The 25,806-nt window shown below is 43.7% G+C and overlaps 1 protein-coding gene across 1 annotated transcript in view; it reads left to right on the top strand.

Moving 5' to 3' along the window:
• The window catches only part of TMEFF1 (transmembrane protein with EGF like and two follistatin like domains 1), a 76,382-nt gene that overhangs the window by 29,748 nt on the left and 20,828 nt on the right, over positions 1-25,806 (top strand). Inside the window, exons 2-5 of the mRNA XM_035126088.3 lie at positions 6,173-6,282; positions 7,475-7,604; positions 18,856-18,882; positions 24,772-24,868. Coding sequence (XP_034981979.1) covers positions 6,173-6,282; positions 7,475-7,604; positions 18,856-18,882; positions 24,772-24,868 — 364 coding nt within the window. The remainder of the gene's footprint in view (positions 1-6,172; positions 6,283-7,474; positions 7,605-18,855; positions 18,883-24,771; positions 24,869-25,806) is intronic.

Below are 25,806 nucleotides of genomic sequence, written 5' to 3'. Positions count from 1 at the left end.
CTCTGCTTCAGTGCTTCTGCTAGCCAGTGAACAAACTGAACTGAAGTTCATAGGAAGGTGTCTTATACCAAGTCAGGCCGCAGGTCCATCTAGCTCAGGGGTCGGCAAGCTAAGGCCCATGGGCCGGTAGTGGCCCACGGGGCTCTTCTATCTGGCCCATGGCAATGTGGGTAAATGCCAGGATCTGTCCAGGTCTTCTTAGGCCCCTATGCCTGGGCAGGACGTCTGGAACACCTTCAGCATACACCCGGGAATCATGGACTCATAACTGGGCTTTATGAGCACCAAATCAGCAGTGAACAGCAGAAGCATTTGTAGAGGTTTCAAAACATTCCTCTTTTATTTCTATTAACTACTGCATATTTACAGATCTGGCTTTGTGAGTGTTACAGCCTCTCACTTAGCCATCTTGTCTACAGAAGATATTAAACTGCACACAGCACACTGCAGAGAGCAGAGTCAGGAATGAAAAACAACAAAGTAACAATTCCTAACTGTTCCCTCCCAACAGCAGATATCACCAGATTTACAGAATGGGAGGGGTGAAAATGCTCACAACCTCCCCCTTTTCATTCTGACCATTATGAAAATCTAGCACAAAAGCAATTTCTTTACATATATACCAAGTTGTTCCTTATTAACAGCTTTAGTCAAAGCATCAGCAGGTATTTCTTTCCCTGGCATATATGAGACTTTTACAACTCCCTTCTGAATGCATTCTCTGGCACGGTGCAATTTGATTAGCAAATGTTTTGTTCTTTGCTTGCACCCTTCTGAATGGATTAGTTCTATGCAGGCTTTGTTGTCCTGATAAACTTGAATTGGACAACAAATTTTAACTCTCATATCCTCACATAGTTGCAATAACCATTCTACATTCATGAGGGAAAAATTTAAAGCGTTGAGTTCTGCTTCACATGAACTCATGCTTATTGTTGCCTGTTTCTTACAAGACCAATCAAATAGGCACTGATTGTACAAATAACATACACCTGAGGTGCTCTTGCCATCAGTTGTATCACTACCAAAACTGGCATCGGCATAGATCTCAAGACCTCCAGATTTTTGGCTAGTAAGCTTCAACCTGTAATGCATAGTGCCTTTTAAATACCTAACTATACGTTTCAGCGCCTTCCAGTCTTGCACTGTAGGTTGATTTACATATCTACTGAGCAAATTTACGCTAACAGCAATGTCTGGTCTTGTGCACCTTGCTATAAAACTAAGTTTACCCAACACACTTCTGAACAATGTAGTGTCAGGAAAAACATTAGCATTAGTATCATGTTGGTACCCTGTGACCATGGGGGTGTCTACAGAATTGGCATCTGTCAGATTTAATTTTTCAATCACATCATTGATCTTACGTGATTGATGCAGCAAAACATCACCTTGCTTATTTCTCTCTACTTCCAGTGAGAGATAATTGCTGACTTCCCCTAGGTCTTTCATATCAAAATGCTTTTGCAGTTTTGCAAGAGTGGTTTTGTAAATATTTGCATCCTTCCAGAAAAACAAAATATCATCCACAAAACAAATGCAGTACAATTTGTGCTGGTTAGATTCTTTAACAAAAACACAAGAATCAGCCTTTCCTTGCTTGAAACCTAAGGAAAACAGCACTTCTGTCAGCTTAGTGTGCCAGCATCGAGCACTTTGTTTTAGACCATACAGGGATTTTTTTAATTTACACACCATTCCCTTTTTTATCTGCACTCCATCTGGCAGTGACATGTAAATACTCTCATTGAGAATTCCGTACAAAAACGCAGTATTTACGTCGTGATGAGATATGGTCATGCCCTCTTCTGCAGCAATTTTCATCAACAGCCTAACTGTCTCAAATTTGACTGTCGGTGAATATGTCTCATGATAGTCCTGATCAGGAACTTGAGAAAAAACCACGTGCAACTAATCTGGCTTTATATCTGACCACTTTACCAGTCTGATCAGTCTTGGTTTTGTAAATCCACCTGCTGTCTACAAGTTTCATGCCTGGTTCTGCTGGAACCAATTCCCACGTGTCATTTTGCTTTAGGGAATTCAATTCAGCTTTCATGGCATTAAGCCAAGGTTCGGCATCTTTTTCAGGTAAATTTTGAACCTCTTTGTAGTTAGTTGGTTCAAAAACTGAGTTTGGGTTGCTAGTGGCAGCCATATCTGAAATAGCAGCTTTAGCAAATTCTTTAGAAAATCGTTTAGGTGCTTGTCCCTTGGTAGTTCTCTCAGATCTACGCAATACTCTGGGATCCTCTGGGTCTGGTTCCTCCTCCTTGGGAGAATGGTGACCTGTATCTGGCAAAGATTCTACCTCTAGATCAGTGTGAGACCCATCTGATTTCTTAAAAGAGGTCTTTTCATTCTGATCATCTGTATCAGTGTCAGAATCTGTGCTACCATCAGCATCAGCATCAATTACAGGTTTTGCCTCTTTGTTAATTGGTTTCACCACCTCATCATCTGAAATGGGATGACATTGAAAAATGCCAACTTTGTCCCATTTTGGATTACAATCCATGCTTCTGGTCAGCCTAATTGTGTTTGTGTCTGTCATCAGCACACGATAGGAACCTTTTTCATAACCTAGAAAAATGCCATGTTGACCAGATTTGCTCAGTTTGTCACCTTGCAGAGTGTGCACCCAAACTTCAGAACCGAAAATTTTTAAATGTTTTACAAACGGTTTCCTTTTGAACAGCATTTCGTATGGGGTGCAATCAATGGCTGATTGATACCTGCGGTTGTAAATATAGGTGAAACACGATAGAGCTTCAGCCCAGAAGGGGTTGGGTAGGCCTGAATCATGCAACAGAGTTTTAATTCCTTGTTGCAAGGTCTGGTTTACTCTTTCACATAAGCCATTCTGCCATGGAGATCTGGGCGTGGCAGTCATGTGCTCTATGCCCTGTTCTGCAGTAAAGTTTTCAAACTGTTCTGAACAAAATTCTCCACCCCTGTCAGTAAAAAGACAACGTACATGCTCATCGTGAACATTCCTGAGCCATGCACAAAATGTTTGAAACTTAGAGAAGGCTTCAGACTTCTTTTGTAACATATAGACCCAAACATATCTAGAATAGGCATCTATCAGAACCAAAAAATAACATGAGTTTCCTCTAGAGAGTGCTAGAGGACCAACCAAGTCTGCATGCACAATCTCATAAGGTTTCTTAACCTCCCTCCCAGATTTTGTACCTTTGGGAGCTTGCTTAATTTTGTTCTCTGCACATGAGACACATTTCATATGATAAGGACACTTTTGAACTTTCATGCCCTCAACCATATTTTGCATTTTACCTACTGCCTGGAAATGCAAATGACCAAACAAACGATGATAATCATGAATACAATGGTTATGCAATTTCTCATTCTTATCTACTGATATATTACAGCATGCCTTTTCAGTTTCTTTAGTTGCTCCAGCAGCTGTACCTGTAACAAAAGGCAATACATATAAACCATCAACACACTTAGCATAAAGAATGAGTTTGTTATCTCGAAGAATTTCACACCGAGAGTTTGCAAACACCACTTTAAATCCTTGAGCGTCTAGCTGAGAAACACTCAAGAGATTATCCTGCAAATGAGGAGCATACATAACATTTTTAACTGTTGCATTAAGGCTCTGCAAAGAAACCGTTCCCTGAGCCAAACTTTTAATAGTCGTTCCATCCGCTTGATGAATTGCTCCTCCCTGTTTCTCAAGATGAAGAAAGAGATTTTTATCATTGGCCACGTGCCTTGTGGCTCCTGAGTCGACAACAAAAACAGAACGTGTGAGTTGATTAGAACTGCGTGAGATCAAAGCCTTTGATGCAGCTGGCCCTTGGGGTTTTCGGCCTCCTCCCCTTTTGCCTTTGAAGTTGCTCTTCTTCTTTGAAGAGTTTTTACACTGATTTTTAAAATGGCCGACCTCTCCGCAAGAAAAACAGCGGCGCATTTTAAGAGCTTTTGCAACACTTTCACTTTCCCCTGTTGAAGGCTTGTAGGCATTTCCAACAGCCTTGTCCCTGCTTTCTCTAGCAGTCTGTCTGCGATCCCACTCATTCAAGAGCACGCTAGACACATAATCTTCTGTTAGACGGTCATTGGGCAAAGACGACAATTGAGCAGCTACAGCATCATAAGATTCATCCAAACTGTTTATGATAAGCATTGCAAAAACAGCTTCTGAAATATTTAAGTCTCGCTGGATAAGATCCTGTCTGAGACGTTTTAACTGGGCTAGATGGCTGGGCAAATCACCATCTTTCTGTAATTCCAGCCTACACAGCTTTTTAAAGCACACTGGATCCTGCATTTTGTCTTAGATGCATATCTCGAAGTTTATTCCAAACAGCCCGTGCAGTCTGCTGGTTCTCCAAATTGACCAACAACTGGTCCTGGACACTCAGAATAATTGTCCCCCTGGCTCTCATGTCTGCCTCATGCCACGCTGGCCATCCATCATCATCCTCATTGGGGGGGTCATCTTCTATAGTATGGTAAAGCTTTTCGCTTTGTAAAAGTGCTTTCATTTTGACCTGCCACGTAGGATAGGTCTCTGGTGTAAGGAGAGGAAAAGATAGAGACATCTGGCCAGAATGTGCAGAAGCCATGCCTGTGTTTAGTTAACAGCAAGACACTTCCCTTCATGCACCCCAAATACTCTTGACTCTCTCAGCAACTTCTCTCCCCACTCAGCACAATTAACAGGCAAACTGGAAAAGCGTCTCTGCTGTCTTCTTGGCAGCCAGCAACATACCTTTCTGTAAATCAAACAGCAGCTTGAAAAACAGCTTCAGCTCACAGCTCAACTCCGATGTGCAGCATCAGATGGAAATGGATCAGAAACATCCAATTATCCAACCATCAATAGTCATCTGCAACCATCTGCCTGCTACCAGCAACCATCCTCCTGCTACCATATGTGGGTGAATGCCAGGATCTGTCCAGGTCTTCTTAGGCCCCTATGCCTGGGCAGGACGTCTGGAACACCTTCAGCATACACCCGGGAATCATGGACTCATAACTGGGCTTTATGAGCACCAAATCAGCAGTGAACAGCAGAAGCATTTGTAGAGGTTTCAAAACATTCCTCTTTTATTTCTATTAACTACTGCATATTTACAGATCTGGCTTTGTGAGTGTTACAGCCTCTCACTTAGCCATCTTGTCTACAGAAGATATTAAACTGCACACAGCACACTGCAGAAAGCAGAGTCAGGAATGAAAAACAACAAAGTAACAATTCCTAACTGTTCCCTCCCAACAGCAGATATCACCAGATTTACAGAATGGGAGGGGTGAAAATGCTCACAGGCAACCGCCCCCGCTCTTATTGGTGTGGCACGGGGACCGACTTCCGGGTTGATGCCGCATGCGCACCCGGATGTGCGCCGGAAATTGTGTGTGTGTGCGCGCACGTGTGAGGGATGGAGAAGCGCCCGTGTGCATGTGCACACATTATTTATGGCACACATCTGGGTCGGAGGAGCGCCAGAAATAGCATGTGCCCACGTGCACAGGCGCTCTTCTGACCCGGAAGAGCGTGCATGCACACATGCTCTGGCCCATCCTCCAACAGACAGAGCGTGGACCAGCCCATCATCCGGTAAGCTTGCAGACCCCTGATCTAGCTGATGATGGCTGGTACCACGTGGCAGTATGTCTCTAGGGTTTCAGCCCTACCTTGAGATGCTCTACCACTGAGCTAGGGCTCTTCGCTTTATGTGGGGGCAAAGAGCACGTTATTTGGAAATGTGTGCAATGAATCTCCAAATGTATTTTTTGTTACTTGGTTTAAATGAAAAGAATATTGGGAAACAATTTCGAGCAAGGAATCAGGTGCTTAGCACTTCCCTGCCAGCCATTTTCCGTTTTCAAATTAACTCTTCCCCACAAGTTGCTCTCCCTTCCCACAGGTTTCAGGTGCATGTTTAAAAATTGTTCTTAAGCCTCTCTAGAATATGGGGATGGGAACAACTTGGAGAAGATTGGTTTTGAGCAGCAAAATAGCATGCAGGGGGAGAGTTAAGCACTTCCATCATCTATTATTCTGATTAAAAAACAAGTTCCCAGGGTTGCCTTTTATTAGAAGGGGTGAGGGGTTGTCAAGTGCCGTTTTGCACAAATGACTTTGCTTTAAAAAAGCATAACACATAATCTATTTAAATCTTCTTTCCTTTTTCAGAACTAAATGTAAAGGAATCGGATATGAGAGTATGTGATGAATCATCGTGTAAATATGGGGGTGTTTGTAAGGAAGAAGGAGATAGTTTGACGTGTGCATGCCAATTTCTGGTAAGGAATTTTCACCTTTGTTATCTAATATGATCAAAAATAATAAGGTCCTCTGAAAAACTGTGTCAGTTTGAGAGCTTTACTCATGTACGCATTTGTACGATCTGGGACAGCTAGTTTGGTAAAGAAAAAGTGTTATATATGTGTTGTATATGCGATATAACTCTGACACCAGATGGCGCTGTGAACAAGGGCAAACGAAGTCATCGTGACACCTTGGGCGGGGCGTCGCTACGTAGGGCACATGTGCCACACATGCACTGTATATAGTAGTTTGCCCTGGCGGCACCGCTCCAGCGCCATATGGATGGTGCCGGGATTCTCTGCTCGCGGCTGCAGCCGTGAACGGAGGATCCTCTACATGCGGCTGTAGCGGCGACGGAGGGATCCCACCGCTGTCCATACGGCGCTCGAGCGGTGCCGGCGGCAAACCGCTATGTACAGCGCAAGTGCGTCGTTGTTGCGTACAGCGCATGTGTGTGACGCCGCACATGCGCTGTACATAGTGTTTTGCCGCCAGCACCGGGATCCTCTGCTCGCGGCTGCAGCCGCAAATGGAGGATCCTCCACACGCAGCTGCGGCGGCATGGCTGCTCGCGCCGCCGTGAACCTCTGTGGGGTACCTTCTTGTCACCCCCCCCCCAGACATGGCACCCGGGGCCCCTCCCCCCATTGCCACGCCACTGGCTGTGAATTCCCGTCTTTCCCTACCGGATTTCCCTGTATGAGTTTACAACGCGCTTCTTTGATGTGTCTAGATCCAGCCCTGGTGTAGCATGTTCTTCAGAGGCTGAATAGAGCAGTTAATCGAAGCAAAATAATAATAATAAAATCCTTCCAGTAGCACCTTAGAGACCAACTAAGTTTGTTATTGGTATGAGCTTTCGTTTGCATGCACACTTCTTCAGAATCTGCAGCCTTCAGCAAGTGTGCTATGCTTTCTTCATCCTGGGGATATGAAAATACCAATTTCTGCTTGTGCATTTCTGTCTCGCTGCTGTAGCTGCTGCTCCTTGGGCTGCTGTGGTTTGTTTTTGCAGCTGAATGGAATGGGCCTCTGGGACTCTGGAAGGAAGCCACGAGCCACGAAATCAAACTCTCCGATTGCACCTTTGCCACCCCAGCTGAATACCTATACACGGGGTTGCGTAAATCATTTCTTTTTTCTTGTTTTTTCCTCTCTCCCTTGCAGTGTCACACAAAATATATTCCTGTTTGTGGTTCAAATGGAGACACTTACCAAAATGAATGCTTTCTCAGGAGAGCTGCTTGCAAGCATCAGAAAGAGATAACAGTGGTGGCTAGAGGGCCTTGTTACTCAGGTGAGTAAACAGCAGTTAATGGGACAGCCTTTCTTATATCATTTGTTGGATGTTTCAGTGTTTTCCCTAGGACCAGGATTCACTGATCAAGGGCCCACTTCTGTACTGAAATGTCATGTCCAGTCTGGACATGGTCTCTAGGGGCTAGAGGAACTAGATACAATGGTGGAACACCTGTAATTTTCAACTGTATGTCAGGACTGGTCAGCTTGAAAGTAGGAGGTCACATAAAATGGCAGCCGTCAAGAGCAGTCATAGGCAACCTTGGCTCTCCAGGTGTCTTGGAACTACAACTCCCATGATCCCTAGCTAACAGGGCCCAGTGGTCAGGGATCATGGGAGTTGTAGTTCCAAAACATCTGGAGAGCCAAGGTTGCCTATGCCTGGTCGAGAGGGATGCCGAACTATTCCTCTGGCTGCCATTACCTCTGTTTAGCCCTCTTCTTGGATGTTTTCTTTCCCCCAGTGTTTCCCCAACTGTTCATTTCTGCATTGCACTTGAGCTTTCATGTGACATGAAGGCCACTTCAGAAAACTAACAGAATATAGTGCATGTTTAACATGCACTGTCATGTTATTTTACTCTAGAAAAAAACAGTCTGCAGCCTTCGTAACCTGGAAAATTGTGTGAGTAAAGCCATAAAATTTGGGATGGTATACCGGCACACAGTTATTTCCCTCAGTTTTTATGGGGAAATCATGTGTGGAATGGGTGATGGAGTGGCAAAATTGTCCAGTGATGTTCATGATTGTGTCACACCATGCACAATGTTCTGGTATATTGGTCAGAAAGCTACAGTTCCATCATGCAACTGGTACCACTTTGTGAAAGGAACACTAGAATATGGGGCAGAAGCACTAGCAATGTAATCAGGGAAGTTAACACAATATTCCCCACATTTTAATGAATCCATGGTGTGTGTCCCCCCCCCCCTCTCTCTCTCTCTCTCGGCCTTTCTCCCCTGTATGGATAAAATGCTAGGCAGCAGTTTGTCCCTCCTTGAGTTGCTGATTGATAAGGGTTGCCAATTTTCTTTGCTGATTGGTAAGGGTTGCCAACATTTCATTTCTTTGTTGGTAAAGTAATAATAATAATAAATTTTTATTTATACCCCGCCCTCCCCAGTCAAAAACCGGGCTCAGGGCGGCTGACACCAACAGAATTACAATAAAACATAAAAACAATTAATTAAAATACAGATTAAAATACAGTATTAAAATTTAAAATGCAGCCTCATTTCAAGTACAGTAGGCCATAAATCCAAGCCATGAGGGAGGAAAACACAGGGGTCAGGCTGAGTCTAACCCAAAGGCCAGGCGGAACAGCTCTGTCTTGCAGGCCCTGCGGAAAGATGACAAAGCTTGAATAAGGTCAAAAAGGCACTAAACAAAAAATAGCAATTAAAAATCAATAATAAGGTATCTTAAGTGTTCATTACAGTAGTCTTAATTCAAACATGTTAAAGGAAGTAGATGATTTTATTTAAGAAACACATAACCATTCATTCAGAAATACCTATTAGGTCATAATGTAAATAAGAACTCTTGAATGTTACATTAAAAATCACCTCAACAATTGCCAGTAATAAACCTATTAAGTTGGCTTATTTCAAGGCATTTTCTGCATTTTTTCCTTTAGTATCTAAAGAGTCCTTTTTTTAGTTTTAGACTTCTCCCAAAGTATCTTAAAATAAGTTTTTTCTTACATTAAAATCCTACGGGTGAAATCCACCATAGGACAAGGAGGTTCCCAAATGCACTGCAAGTATTCTCCTTCCTCTCCTCCCTACCCTGCAGCCCCTCCAACCCCTTCCAAATCCTATCCAAGGTTTCTGAGGGGCTGCAGCAGGGAGGAGAGGGGGGGTAGTCCCATTGCACAAGAGGAAGCCAGTTTTGCTGGTGGATAGGTGCCTTTCTCTATGCCATGATTTTCTTTTGTTGGTAGCTGGTATTTCTTTCAATATCAGGCCACCAGCAAGCAGACTGCAATCAAGATTTTACCTATTATTTTGCAGCTCTTAATATGATTCGCATCACTGAGCTTGTCTAAAAGCAAACAAGATATTCTCTTGGTGATTTACACCCCGTTATGTCTTTTGTATTTTCAGGCACATGTGCCTAGTGCTTTTATTATTTCCTTGCAATCCTGTGCTATCGTCCTTGCACCTCATATTATCTTCCTTGCAGGAGAATGCCATGGGAAGTTGATGCGTTTTCGTAGCCTTTGAGGAATATAATATAATAAATACAAGATCTTATAAAATATTATTTTGACTTCAGCATCCACTAAATAACTGGGCTCACCTCTGCATGTAATGTTGCAGTGCAGAACTAAAATGCCAATCTTGTTTTAAAAAACAGCAACAACTGTTTTTAATTCCACTTTCAACTTCTTGTGAGTCAGGCAATAAATACTGATTAAAAAAAACCCTTTTGAGACTGAGAATCAGCTAATATGCTTTAAAAACTTTTTATTGTGGTAGCAATGGTTTGCATGACACGGTAAGCACAACACCACAGTCCTGTTTTGATGCTGCACCAAGGTTTGGTTTAATGTTGTGGCCAAGCTCTTGCCTTACTAAGCACGAGGTGTAGCTAGGAACAGTGTGGTATGGGAGCAAAAGGTGACTTGGCAGAAGCAAAGTGGTGGGCAAGCTCCTTTTCATGAGTGTGTCCGTTTGCAAGGTCCCAGTAAGCCGCAGTTTGGCTTACGGTGTGTGCATACCAGGTAATAGTGTCAGAGGCAATTTTAGGGCAGTGCCCACACTGGGCATGCAGCCGAGCAGGGCAGCTTCTCAAAACCTGGTAGGCACTTAACAGGCTTTTGGAAGGAGAAAGGAGGATTCTAGGACTTTTCCAGAGCCCTCACACCTTCTTCCCAAAGTCTAGTGCCTCTTACCTAGCTTTAGGAAGGTGGGTCAAAGACTGGAGACAGTGTCAAATTTTGCCTTTGCCCAGGGTGCCATATCGCCAAGGTCTGCCCTGATTGTGTAGAAAGTGTCATCATACAGTTGAGTTGAGTTGCTCTGGACTTTGTTGTATCTGGAAGAAGGCTTTGTTGCTGTTCTCCTGTAACTGGAGACAAAGCTCCTATTTCACATTACTATGCCTTTCATGAATAAAGGCAAATAAACCTTGGAAGAACTCTGCCTAGATCAGAATATCAGCTTTTGCCCTCTCTGATTTCATAAATATCACCCCTTCATGGATGAGACCAGGGCAGAACTTTCAGGGCTTGGTTTGAGAGCCTGGAGGAACTTGGTAGGTTAGTGGAGGATCAAAGCAGAATCTGGTGAGCCATGTTTGGAGGTTGGAAGGAGTTTGAATACCACCACTTGAATCAGCAAAATACTGGCCGGCTGACCTATGAATAGCAGCAATAGTAATACTACTAGTAGTAAATAGGTCCTGCAGGGACCTTCTTTTTTGATTCCAAGTCCACACCATTCGCTAAGCTGCCTTGTTTTGGTTTAGCCATAATTGGGGATCATTGAAAGGCCTTTCATTGGCAAGATCAGCCATCTTTTAGCCTAGTATATTGTGGGTTTAAAGACTGTCTCAAGGCAAATCTTTAAAAATGTAGTATAAACACTGACAATTGGGAAACACTGGCCTGCGAGCACTCCAGTTGGAGAACAGCCTTTACCAAAGGTGTCATGGACTTTGAAGACACTTGAACTCAGGACACAAGGGAGAAACGTGCTAAGAGGAAGGCATGCTTGGCAAATCCACACCGTGATCAACTCCCGCCTGGAAACCAATGTCCCCACTGTGGAAGGACGTGTGGATCCAGAATTGGCCTTCACAGTCACTTACCGTGATAAAACCGTGTTTATGGAAGACCATCTTACTCGGCTACGAGTGATCGCCAAAGAAGAAGAAGAAGATTATGGGCAAACCAGCTATTCACCACACTGGTGGGGCAAAGCAAGTAGGACACCAAGGGTTGTTTTGCAAGTTGAGTATCTAGTTACCGCCCTTAAATTATTTTAATGCCTAAACGTGAATTGGAAAAACAGGTCACTAATGCCCAGTGCTTATTGTAGCTCCTTGTGCTGTTTGGCCATTTCAGTGTTCAAAATGCTTATGATAATGTAGTGTTATATTGCTACATGACATTCATTTTTATTTTTAAACCAGCGAACACTGTTACACGTTAGTGCAGACCTGTAAAATGTGTGAGCAGCCATGTTGAATATTTAAAATGCTCAGCTTGGGTTGGCTGTTGCCCTTTTTGTTTGAAAAGCAAAGGGGCTCCCTTGAAGCACCCAAGTAAGTCTGCACAACTTGCAGCTTTCTAGGTAGCCAACAGGGGGCAACAATTCTATAAACAGCCCCAACCAGCATGGCCAGTGGTCAGGATGACGCCATGTTGGCCACCCCTGACATAAAGGACCAGCTATTTGTGCAGCTGGTGGAGGAAGCTTAGCAAGCTTTTGTTTTAACATCTCTGATCTGGACTCAGGCTGGCAATGCATTTTCTAGGATGTTGGATGGGGTCAGTCCCCAGGGGTCACTGTTGGGGCTAAGTAACAGTTAAACGCTGGAGGCTGTGACTATTAGCATCTCTGGCTGCCAGTACAAAATTGTTCCATTGCCTCAGGCAGATCGGCTCAAACAACCTTCTTGGGAAAGTGACCTTTCAGAGGCGGCTTGACTCTGCTTTTAGGGAGGAGAGAGGATGCATTTGTTTTTCATGGGCTTCTGGGATGAGGTAAATTTCATGTTGAGTGGTTGCAGCAGAAACAGCAAAGGGGTCTGTGAAACTGTAGCTGTAGCATGTTTATTGTGCCATGACGTTTCATAAACTGTGGCTTACTTCATCAAATGCTGAGGAGAGGAGAAAACTTGCCTTTGCAAATGGTACACCCTGCCTTTTTCCATCCTAGAGCTCAGGGTGGGCGCATCTCGTGCCCTCAGATCATGTTCTGGGTCAATCCCATCTCTCGCTCTCTCTTTTTCTGAAGTGAGGTCTGTGCAGACTTGCAGTAACCTCTTTGTTTTCAGACCCAAGTCTCAAATTCTGACAAAGTACGTTCTAAAATACTGTAATTTTGTTTTCTTGATTTCATCATTTTATATCTTTGTAAACCACTCTGAGGGGTTTTTCTTTAAACAATCAAGCAGTGCAAACATTTTATGAAATAAACAACCAAACTGAGCTGAATTTTGCGCCCGTATGGTTAGAGGCATGCCAGGGGGGTTGTGCCAATGGATCCTGCAGTTGCTCCAGCTTCACTGGTCTGCTCCACTTCATCGTAGATAAGATACTGGGAGTACCTGCCCTCTGTGAATTCTGTGGTTGCTATCCAGTAGTTCCAAAATTACTGCACCTAGTTGCACAAACAACCTTAGCATTTCTCCGTTCTCACAGCTGAAATAGGTCCTTAGCCATTTCCTCTTACATATCTTATTGGCAAACAAGCAATAAAAGTTAAACTCTTCTGATTTATTTTCATTTCTGTGTGTTTCTGTTAACCACAGTAGCAAATATAATTGCTCCCAGGATTGACTTCTGCTAAATTTGTAAAATTAAGCATGCACAGTTGGCATGCAGCTTCATTTTCTAATGGATTTCTGAATCCGCACCTTCAGAGAGACCTGTTTATTGGAAAGTACCACCTCTTGGCTCCCTTATTAAACTCTTAAGTTAGAAAAAAACCCACCAACCTTATTTGCATTATTAAGAGCAAACACCGTTGCTCTGTGAGATGTCAGGTGTTTGCTAGCTTCTCTCGTTCCTTTCATAACACATTTCACTGCGGGGAAGGCAGAGACTCTCAAGGCTACATTTAATTTTGAACTAGTGTCCCTCAATCTGAAGTAATCAAGCCCTTATTATGAATCTTGAGCAGCCGGGGTTCTACAGTCTGTGTTTGTTTATGTAGTGGAAATGCAATTACAACGATATACTGTGTTTGGTGGCAGGGGGAAATAAAGTCAGTGGTGCAATTTAATCTCCTCATTGCTGTTAAGCAGGAAATCCTAGGTACTTTGCCTTTGAAATAATAAAATGGGGTGGGGTGGGGGGAGCTCCGGATATCAGCTTTTCTGCTTATCGAACCTCCAACCTATACCATAGCTGAGAGGTTCATAACCAGCACCGGACCAGGATCTAAATCTTGCCAATGAGACAGGACCCTTGTTGGCTTCAGCCCAGCAGAGCAGCCCCTATATACAGACACACAGCAGTGATAGGGGAAGGTGCCCCACATGTTCTCAGGGCACCATCTGCTCTAAAGTTCAGGCTGCAGTCCGGAAATGAGAGCTCCATATGCGTGCTGGGCTCTGATTCACAGGCATTGCCTGTTTCTTTTCTGCCCAAGAGCTGGTCACACTTTACAGGAGTGTTTGCTATGCCTGTGCTCTTGAATCTTACAGGGAGCATCTAATGTATACAAGGAAGATGTGCGTCTCCCACCATGCATGGCCTGTAGTGATTGTTGTTGTTTAGTCGTTTAGTCGTGTCCGACTCTTCGTGACCCCATGGACCATAGCACGCCAGGCACTCCTGTCTTGCACTGTCTCCCGCAGTTTGGTCAAACTCATGTTCGTAGCTTCGAGAACACTGTCCAACCATCTTGTCCTCTGTCGTCCCCTTCTCCTAGTGCCCTCAATCTTTCCCAACATCAGGGTCTTTCCCAAGGATTCTTCTCTTCTCATGAGGTGGCCAAAGTATTGGAGCCTCAGCTTCACGATCTGTCCTTCCAGGGAGCACTCAGGGCTGATTTCCTTCAGGATGGATAGGTTTGATCTTCTTGCAGTCCATGGGACTCTCAAGAGTCTCCTCCAGCACCATAGGAGACCAAGAGTCTCCTCCAGCACCATGTAGTGATAGGTGGTAGCAATTTATTTTTTTAAACACCTTTTCCTTCTTCTTTTGAATGTCCCATAGCCGATAGATGAAAGACCAAGTTGAAATCAGGGCCCAGAAAACAGAGACACTTGGGGCTGCAGCCACCTTACTGAGCACTTCTACCATTGCTGGACTGGGGGGGGGCCTTAAAGTTTACGCACTGCCCACAGACTTGCCGGAGTGCTGGTAAAGTAGGAACCACAAGGACACTTTGCCCAGTTCATCCAAAACCTGGTGCCATCCCCAATGTTGAAGACCGTTGTGACTTCCTAACATGTGCCTTCTGCATTGCCCCTCAATGTTCAGAGAGGTGTGTTTTCACACATTACAGTAGTACCTCCGGTTACGTAACCCTCAGGATGCGAAAGCGGCAAACCTGGAAGTATTTGACCGGGTTTCGCCACGCACGCATGCGCAGAAGCGGCCCTCAGGTTGCGGAAACCCCGTCCACAACCGTAGGTACCACTGTACTTGCCCCCCGGAGAGGACACCGGTGTGAGTGCAGCAGAAAGACTTGCTCCTGTAATCTGTGAACCAGCCTTCCCTCTCTCTGAGGCAGACATCTCATTTCTGACTTAACCCATATACCTGTCAACTAATATAGTTATCTCTCCTTGGGTGCAGAAACAGTTTTTAGGCATGATAAAGGCAGGGTGTGTAGATAAGGGTCTCTTCACATATTATTTTTAAAAGGCATATGTAAGATTTTTTCCCCAAGTGCACATCTAGAAAAAGGAACGCGACATAACACATATCATATAGGTATGCTTCTCAGAGACTAACCCAGGTACGTTGCTGCATAGTGTGTGAAATGGCCTTGGGTATTATGGGAAGAGTTTATGCTTGACCTAACACGGCCTGCACTTCCTGCAACTGAACAGCAAGCTACTGTGCTTTAAGCATTCAGAGTGAATTTTTTTGGAACACTTTGCCAAGATTTGCATGAAAGAATGATCAGCTACTGTTTGTATCCTGCCAAGAAACAGTTTAAGGCTCCATCTGAGGCTGCACCGCTCTGGGCAATTAGGGAGCAACCCTCCTGAGGACACTTGTGACTTTAGGGTAATTGCCGGCAGACACAGTGGGCTTTAAACAGGCGGTGGAGATATAAAGACAACGGGAAGAAGACTAAAGCGGTGCTAAGAATCAGGATAAAGTCTGGGCAAAAATATCTTTCATCTGACACCTAGTTTCTGTGTGCATAAAATTATTGGGGAGGGGGCATTCCATAATGTGCTTCCACTAGCCACAATCTGCAGTGGAACTGACCAAACACGGAGTTACTTCCTGAGTTAGAACATCATCTTTAACCCACCCGAAAGCATTGTGGACCATGGTAGCCTTTTGATCCTGACTGTGGACAGTTCATTCTCTTTTAAGACAAGGCTTACAGAGACTTCTATACAGTATATGGAAAATGCTTAATTGGATTGTGCAGACACCTTCCCTTCTGCTGTACCCCACACTGGCTTTCTATGTTGTTCTTCTATATACGTGATAATTTTATATTTACTAATGCTTTTCAGCACAGACCTTAAGCTAACAGGCCTGTAGTTTCTTAGATCTTCCATAAATCCAAGACTCTCTAAGTACCCTATTTTCCAGGGGTGTCCCTGATTTTGAGAAGCCATCCCAGCTTCTGATTTGATCCTGGAACGTCCCACTTTTCCTTAGGATGTCCCCGTTTTCACTGGAGAAATGTTGAAGTCAATCTTGTATAGGGGAGGTTTTTAAAAAATGTTTAATGTTTTATTATGTTATTACATATGTTGGAAGCTGCCCAGAGTGGGTCGGGCACCCCAGTAAGATGTGTGGGGTATAAATAGTAAAATAATAATTATGGAATGAGACATCACTATTTTCATCGTAGAAACGTTGGTGGGTATGAAATTCCTTTCAGCATTTAGCTTTGGGGAGGAGAAGGCGGACGCAGCTCGCAGCACGGCTTTGCCGCGCAGCGCCCTCCTGCCAGCCCAGCGCCCTGGCGCCCCGCGCCACCGAGACTACCCGTAGAGCCGGGCCTGAGTACGTCTCTTAACGCTTGAGCACTTAACCTGTGGAAATGATGAGCCTCAAGCAGTCCCAAAGGTAGCACAATGTAAGGTACCAAAGGCTGAAAAAGACAAGCATAAAAACCGCTTTCTAGTCTCCCCATTACTATTTGATACAACAAGCCTGGTACAAACAAAAGGGGCAGGGGACCCACAGTTTGTTTCCCTGTACTTTACTCACTTTTCAAAATGAAATTGAGAAGAATTTAACCTTAAGTAAATCACAAACTGAAGTCCACCCCCACCCCCAATTTTCATTGACTCCCCAAAGAAAAGTTGGAATTGACTCATGTTTGCGTTTGTGGCACTTTGGGTTAATACATACCAGCATTTTCCATTGCGCATCTGCCCCGGAGGCATGTTCTGTATTCTGCAATCAATAGTTCTCATTCAAGGTCCTGAGTCTGTTCCCCTCTCACCAGCAATGCTGTTTTATTTTCATTGTTTTAGAATGAGAAAGAATAGGAGAGGAGGACAGAGGGAAATTACACAGTTTCCAGAAGATTTAGTGCCTTAATACTTACTCACACCATCATAAGATGACTAAGGTTAAAACCAATTCACCAGACATGTCTAAATCTTGTAATTCTGAAAGGCAAGGCAACGTAGGAAGTGCTTTGTTGTCGTTGTGTGGGGCCAGTTAAGTTGCTTGATGTGAACTGCTCTTCAAATGTAGAGCTTTTTCTTTTCATGCTGTGTTTTTTGACTGTAATGGATTGGCCATGATGTCTCTATTATTCTTTGCAAGAAACTGCCTCATTTTAAAGTCACTGCAAGCAACTCCTTCTTGGCACACTCTGCCCTGCATTCTGAGGAGGGGAAATTTGCAGGGGATGAGTGAGGGAGGATCAGGACTGAGAATTTGCGGAAAGGAATATGTGGGAGGAAGGCAGGAAGAAATTCAGCAGGGGAGCTAAGTGACTTGCCATCTCTTCATTGGGTTACATCCATCAAGTCATGGCTGTGGCTCTAAAAGGAGTAAGAAGATTGATGGCCACCATTTTATGGTCCAGTTGGGATTCTCCCACTTATCCCATTATGAGTTAATGCATCCTTCACCACTGATTGGACCACCTTGAAGGCTATATATGTCCTTCTGGGCCATATGTAAGGGCAACCTTCTTCAACCAGATGTTGTTTTCTGTCTTCAGATTTGTCCTTCACCATAAGTTACGGTATAGAATTACTATATTAAAACCAGTTAAAACAATTTACAGTCTGAAGAACAGGGTGAGTCCTAAAAATGTTAGTAGTAAAATGTTTAGTAAATGTTTAGTTTAAAAAATAATAATGTTGGGAATCTCAACTCCATCACCCATAGCCAGCATAGAGAGTGACCAAGAATGATGGGAGTTGTACTGCAACAACATCTAAAGGACACCCGACTGGGGAAGGTTGGGTTAGGGAACTGAACTCAGACATACACACATGAAATGAAGTTTCTTATCTGATGGCATTAAATGTACCATGGCCGCATAGAAATACCTACCGGTACATGCCGTCTCCTTTAGTCTTGTTCACCTCTTGACCCACTTTGGACATCATTTGCCGTACTAGGATTTTATAACTCTAATTTTCCTTGCTCCTTTATCATATTGGAATTTCTGAAGGACAGTTCACCCGCTTCATACTCCTAAGCCTCTTTTTCCTGGGCTGAGACCTAGGGAAAAATAGTAGTTTAGGTGCTGTCAGACTCCTTCCTATATGCATTTTGGTTGCTGTCTTCTGTGAGGTGGGTAGATGCAGGGAAATGGGAATGAGCAGCTAGGGTAAGTAAAGGGAGAGACTCTGCCAAAGCAGATAGGAAGAGATAGAAGAACCCCTTGCGTCTTGCTTCATGTGGGTAAAGCCAGTGCTGGTTGACCCCTCTTTGCACTTGGCTGATTCAGACAGCATCCCTGTTAAATAATTTGCTGGCCAGGGCTCTAGATCCCTGTAGCTGTTTACATGAGGCTTCAGTTGGCAGTCTAAGCAGGCAGTAGTAGTACAGAGTCCGGGGGGGGGGGCGGAATTGACGATGGATACTATGGGCCTCGTAGAATCCAGCACTCAACAACCTGGAGCATCTTATGATAATGCTCCTGGCCTTTGTGGATCAGGCTGCTGATGGGATTTTTCTCACCAAGAAAAGACATTATCATATAGGAGTGGGAACAAAGTAAGAACTGTGAACCTTAGTCACACCGGTTTATCTTCCCTGCCTCCCAGTGCTGCTTGCTATTCCTCTTCATTCAGTTGGTCTTGCCCATTCAACACAATCAGGCTGTTTATAAAAGGCTTTTAAATAAAGAAAATTAAAATTAAAAAATGCAGTCCCAGATAATTCTATTTTTTTTCTTTTCAGATAATGGTTCTGGATCAGGAGAAGGGGGTGAGTATTCCTGATATTTTTGTTCTTTTGTGTGAATGCAGGATCCTAGCTGGAAATGTTTACACGTACTGCAGAAAAACACAACTACCAGTACATAGATTGCTTTTCCCCTTGGCAAAAGGTGATTTCTAAAAAGTTTGTGAACAATTCAACTTTTTCCTTGAAAAAGACAAGTCAGAAGCCTTAACTTTTTTTAAAAAAAGTTGTGTCATTCAATAGCCAAAACTAAGCATTGTTCAATGGGAGACTAAGCACCTGCTTAAATTATTCCCATTAAAATAAAAGTTTGATAACTTTTATTGGATTCCTGTCAGTGATGCACCAATATGTGTACTAAAAAGCCCCCCCCCCCCCGATTAGGTAGGGTGAGGCAACTGCCTCAGGTGGTACCCACCCAAGGGGCAGCACCCCTGTTCCACTGCCCAGTTCACAGCTGGTCCCCCCAGCCTTTAGGGGTAGAGGAGCCAGTGGCAAAGCTCTACGGAATACCTCCCACCGAGTCTGCAAGAGGGGAAGCGTTCTGCCTCTCAGCTTTGCCTGGTGTTTGGGTGGGGGGCTTTGCACTGGCTTCTAATGAAGGGAGGAAAATCCACCACCCCCCCTCCCCTGCAGCCAGTGGAGATTTGCCCTTATGGAGTTTGCCCACTGTTGTGACGTGGGGTTTGTGATTTCAGCTCTCTTGATATAATATGCTGGAGACGGTTCTCTAGTAACACTTCTTTATTAAAGCAAACAAGACTGAGCTCTGAGGAGAGGAAAAGCTACATTTATAGGGAGGTGGGACTAGCTAGAAAGGGAAACACTTTGGAGGGAACAATATCAGGCAATCACAGTGCTGCCTTTTGGAGGAAACCAATAAGACAGAGGATCCAAATACAGCAGCTTAAGTGAACCAATAGTAGCTGTACCTTCTGGAACCAAAAGGCAGTTACTTTACCCTAATGCAAATACAGACAATAGTAATACAGATATAAAATCCTTTGACTCAGTACACAACACCCACCACTCCATCACAGGGACAGCAGCGGGCATTTTACCCCTGGTGCGATATATGCACAAATGAGAAAAACCTCAGTTATAAATCAGTGGTACCTCTTAACTCCATATTGTGCTAGTGGATGGAAATTCAACTTCTGTTGGATGAGAGAGCACATGAACTTCTTAGGTTGTTTTGTTTTGGGAGAGCCCACAGCTAAGTGGAATGCTGCACAGCGGGTGGCGCTGTGGGTTAAACCACAGAGCCTAGGGCTTGCCGATCAGAAGGTTGGTGGTTCGAATCCCTGCGATGGGGTGAGCTCCAGTAAACCCCCCCCCCACGGCTGACCAGGTGGACTGAGGTGTAAAAAACTCTGCTGAATGCAATCAGATTATGAGTCCATCTAACCCGGTACTGTCTGCTCTGACTGACAGGCACTAACTCTGTGGCAAGGGACTCAGGTGGCACTGTGGATTAAACCACAGAGTCTAGGACTTGCTGATCAAAAAGGTCGGCGGTTTGAATCGGTCCCAGCTCCTGCCTACCTAGCAGTTCAAAAGCACGTCAAAGTGCAGGTAGACCAGTGTTTCTCAACCTTTTTTGGGCCACGGCACACTTGTTCCGTGAAAAAAATCACGAGGCACACCACCATTAAAAAAGTTAAAAAAATTAACTCTGTGCCGCCCTATATTATAATTATGACTGTAAGAAACACTTGCCAAATATTGCTTTCCGGCGGGTCAGTGTTGAGTATTGGCAGCCGCCAGGCTCGTTTGCACTGAGCTTTGGGAAAGAGGAGGAGAAATATTGCTTTCCGGCGGGTCAGCGCTGTCTATTGGCGGCCACCAGGCACGTGACAATGCAAATCGTCCTTCTCGTCTCCGCACGTCGCGGCACACCAGCCAGCGTCTCGCGGCACACTAGTGTGCCGCAGAACAGCGGTTGAGAAACGCTGAGGTAGATAAATAGGTACTGCTCCGGCAGGAAGGTAAACGGCGTTTCCGTGTGCTGCTCTTGTTCGCCAGAAGTGGCTTTGTCGTGCTGGCCACATGACTTGGAAGCTATACGCTGGCTCCCTCAGCCAATAAAGCGAGATGAGCGCCACAACCCCAGAGTCATCTGCGACTGGACCTAATGGTCAGGGGTCCCTTTACCTTTACCTTACATTTAAAATGGATCTTGGCTTGCACAGCTGGGAAAGCTGAGTCCTCAGAGAGCCCCTGCCAGCTATAGAAGACAATAGGCTAGAATGGACTGATACTTTAACTCAGTTTAAGCTGTCAGTTCATATATTTCTAAGGAAGGTATGAATGATTAGGGTGTGTGTCTGGGTTTTCTTACATGGATATGTCTTCTTGTTCCTTAAAAACCACAATTACACAATTTGTGGTCTTTTAAACTGCGTGCCTGTAGTATAGGGTAATGTTTTGCTTGTTACAATTTTATGTGTTTGGTGTTTTTATATTGTAAACTGCCCTATGATCCTTGGATGAAAGTTTTAGTAGTTTAATAAATGAAACAGCTGAAGTTTTACCTGGGCTTCAGTTCTCTACCCGCTTCCTGGGAGTCAGCCCCTACTAAGCTCAGTGGGGCTTACATCTGACATGTAAACTTGTGCTGTTGGCGATACAAATGGCTTGCAAAATTGCTAATGTTTGTTGATGGGTTCACTCTGTAACAGCTGACTAGCCAGGTGTCATTCTAGTGAACCACATTCTTGCTGTTGGTTGTGATCAGGTGAGTGAGTGCCTTGAGCACTGCCTGAGCAGTCACACTGCTGTGGGGTGGGTTGCTCCTTTAATTCTTTGTTTGCCACAGTTGATGGCGTGACCAGGCCATGCTGTGGTTTATAGCTAGTGCCTCTGAAATGTTCGTGGAGATAGAAGGCGTACTACTCTGCTGTCATGCTTTTTGTCACCTTGGGAGTGACGAGAGTCCAAAAAATGCCCAGACTCATCAATTAGGCGCTGGCAGGTTCCTTACCACTACCACATGGGAAGGAAGGTCAAAAATCCTCCTCAGTATCAGGACAGTTACGTAGAACATGGCTGGAGTACTTCACATCACTGTGACAAGAGACCGTCTCCTGTTGAGTTAGATCATCAAGATCAGGCCAGCTGATTGCCCAGGAACTCTAAAATGCTCCAAAAATTATGGGGCAGGAGACAGCTTCAAAGCCATATGTTGCAATCCTGAGGAAGGATCAGCCACAAGTAATATCTAGATTGATCAGACTTAACCAAGACTGCTCACCGCTACTGTAACATATATTGATCAGACTTAGCCCAAGACTGATCACAGCTAAACTATATTGATCAGACTTCTCCAGAACACAGAACAACAAGGAACACAGTGCATTAAATGTTACAGATGACCTCAGAGAATCATCCTAGCTCAATTGCACCTCTCTCCTCCCAGCAGGCTGAAGGAGTGTGCATGATGGGACAGAAGCCTCTTTCACAGCTGCAGGGCTGTTAAGAGAGGATGAATCTCCAGGATGCAACCTGTTTTCAGTGCTTCCTCAATGGAGTAATGGCTAATTGCCATGCAGTTTCATTTCTTATTCTTTTTGTTTAACACTAACCACAGTGAGTGCTTGTTTACCTAAACAAAGTTTAAATTAGGCACTTTAAAAAAACACACACCCATATTTAATTGTGGACAGATGGCAATTGATTAGTCTAGGCTTTCAAGCTAGGGAAATGGCATGCTTGCAATACAGATCGTCATGTTAATTATTATTGAAATAATTTGTTTCAGAGTCCCTCTTTCCAAAATTTGGTTGTTAAAGTATGGTGGTGATTAAAGTCCCTGGCAGATTGCTTTTAGTAATTAATAAATTGATAATCAGTATGCACTATTCAGCTAACTGCCATCTGTCTGTTACGCACAACAGTTGATTGTGGCAGTTACAGGTTGGGATTGGTATAATTCTAAGCATATATACAAATTTGAAATTGTACCTTATTCACTGTGTCCTCCACATCAGTTGTATAATTCTATTATTAAATATTTTGAATCTGAACCAGTGATACAAGTGGCCAGATTTGTACATCCCACTAATTTAGTGCAATGTACATGAGCAGGAATGAGCCACAGTGCATCTTGGGCTCAGGTGCTTGCTTTTCGCTTTCACACTGTTTTGTTGTCTTATGTGACAAAAAAATGTGACTAATAATAACTGCTTTTAGTTTCAAGCAAGCTGACTTCCAGTTGTGGATTCTGAAGCTGACTGGCTGAAACTAACCATAGGGTTAACCGCAATTCTGGATCCAGACAAAACAGCAAACTGTGGTTAACTAAATGTGGAAGCTGTACCTTGTACTGAATCAGAGCATTGGTCCATATAGCTCAGTATTGTCTATATTGACCTGCAGTGCCACATTTCCAAGGCAGGGGTCTGGAGATTTATCCTGGGACATTCTGCATGCAAAGCAGATGCTCTACCAGTGAACTGTAGTCTTTCCTCTGTGGCTGTACCAATGAGCTACTGCAAAAGCTTCTGAATTCTTCCTTTTATATACTTGAGAGGAGAGAGGACACACACAAGTCTGAGGCTCGCTGCAGCCCATGCACATTCCAGTACAATTTAAACCATGGTTTAGTGTGACATGTGATCACTGCCTCAGAGTAATGTATAGGGGAGCTGGTGTAGTATAGTGGCCAAAAGTGGCAAATGTGGAAGCTGCCAATTCAAAAACGTGCCATTGCCACAAACTCACTTAAGTTGCTTCAGACAAGCTGCAGTTTCAGGCTCCCACCCAGTTTGCCAACTCGAGCTCATTGCAGAAAAGGCAAAATATAAATGTTACAAATACAGTGGTACCTTGGTTTAAGAACAGCCCTGTTTACAAACTATTCAGTTTACGAACTCCGCAAAACCAGACGTAGTGTCCCGGTTTGTGAACTTTACCTTGGTCTAAGAATGGAATCCGAATGGTAGAAGGTCACCAGGGGCAGGAGGCCTCATTAGGGAAAGCGCACCTCAGTTTAAGAATGGTTTCAGTTTAAGAACAGACTACCAGAACGGATTAAGATCATAAACTGAGGTACCACTGTAAATAACATTTGTGTTTTGTTTTTGTTTTTTTAAAAAATGTAACATGGGAATAATGACACTTGCCTACTTTACAAAATTGCTGTAAGTATTGTAAGATAATTTATGCGAAACATTTTGAGCACTCTAAAATGTTTAACAATGGCAGTGATAAATATTTCAAACACTGAAATACCAGTTTTTATCAGTCATGCTTGTGCTGGTGTAAATCTGGCATTTGCAAGGTGATTTCTGCATAAAGACCTTCTCAGGTGTTTGTGGTTTCGTTCTGCTCACCCAAGCTTAGTTCTGTCCCCAACCCCTGCTTTATAAAGCAAAAGCACTTGCTGCTTTTGGATAATAATAACCTGGCGTCCATTGTATTCTTGGATATTTGACTGCAGAGGAAAACTGCAGTATAATGATCAATTTGCAGTAATATATGCATGTGAAACATTTCCATTTTGTCATTCAGAACAACAGCAAATTCAGGTATTTAAATTAGGTAGCTACCGTAGAGTAAATTGCATCTGCTGCGTACCAGCATGCAGGTTTTTTTTATCTCCAATGGCAAAAAGTTTGAGTATACAAATCTTTTAGCTAATGGTGTGAGCTGGTGTAGTACAGTGGAAAGAGCAATGGGGTAGAGAGGTGGGGGGTCAGCCTCCCCAGTTGGGTCATGAGGCTCACCGGGCTGGCTGTGGGTTAGTTGCCATGTCTCAGTCTCATAGCATACCTTGTGAGGACAAAACAGGATGACTCCATGCAAGCCGCTTTCAAGGGAAAGTGTCAATAATATGAAAATGTGTTCTCTGTTGCTGTTGTTTTATTTTTATTTAATTAAACAATACTTTGTGTTGGCTTGATCTTGTTCTAGAATATGAAGGATCTGGAACTGAAGTTCAGAGAAAACATTCCAAGTGTGGAGTTTGCAAGTATAGGGCTGAGTGTGATGAAGATGCAGAAAATGTTGGGTAAGTGAGGAGGAGGAGGAGGAAGAAGAAGAAGAGGAGGATGTAGATGGTGTATTTGTTGTATCTCATCCATCTGACTGGGTTGTCTGAGCCACTCTGGGCAGCTTCCAACATAAAACACAGAAACACAACAACACAACAGAACAGCACACATAAGGGGGACAAGTGACTCTTAGCTGTCAGTGTGTTGGGGGAGCCATACGCCCTTGAGGCAACTTTTTTGGGGGTGGGTGGGTGGGCCATAGGCCAAAGTGGATGCGGGAAATGGCTGCATTACTTACCTTTGAACAGTACGCTTTATTCCAGCAATGAAAAAGTCGAATGTTCACCTATATTTAGAGAACATATGCTTTCCCACAGTCTATTGAAGCGTGCAGCCATTATGGTGGAGCAGCCTCAGCTCTGCATTCTGGGTTTAAAAACATCCTTAGAAAAGGTTGCAAACTTGCATTTTTCATCCTAAGCAGTATTCTGTAATTAGACTGTCAGAGGTACCACAGCACATTACATTCAGCACAGAAATATACACAACTTTATCACTTCTATTATCTCGGCATATTTTTTTCTTTTCTTTTGGCCCTTTCTTTTAATGTTTATTGGGCTGGTTAAGAGAAAGATGTGAATTTTGAGCAGGTGGTTGTCATGAGTTGCACAGCACGGCTGGAAAATTAACATTTGGATAGATTCAAATTAGTACAGTATGTGACATTCCTGCATATAAATATGTGAATGATTCCCGCTGAGAAAATATCTCTAAATTATAATTCATCCCTGTTTTCCCCCCCATAAATAAATATATAAATAAATGATAATGTGGGAGAAAGGAAATAACTTGCATCAAGATCCTCAAATACACAGAAGAAGCATCTGGATAATGTGTACTTCTTTTAAAAATCTTCCTTATTATTGTTGGCATCCATCTGTCTTGAGAGACAATG

This window comes from Zootoca vivipara, chromosome 8 (assembly GCF_965207765.1).
Source record: "Zootoca vivipara chromosome 8, rZooViv2.hap1.1, whole genome shotgun sequence".
NCBI lineage: Eukaryota > Metazoa > Chordata > Lepidosauria > Squamata > Lacertidae > Zootoca > Zootoca vivipara.
This window is presented reverse-complemented; position numbering and strand designations above follow the sequence as displayed.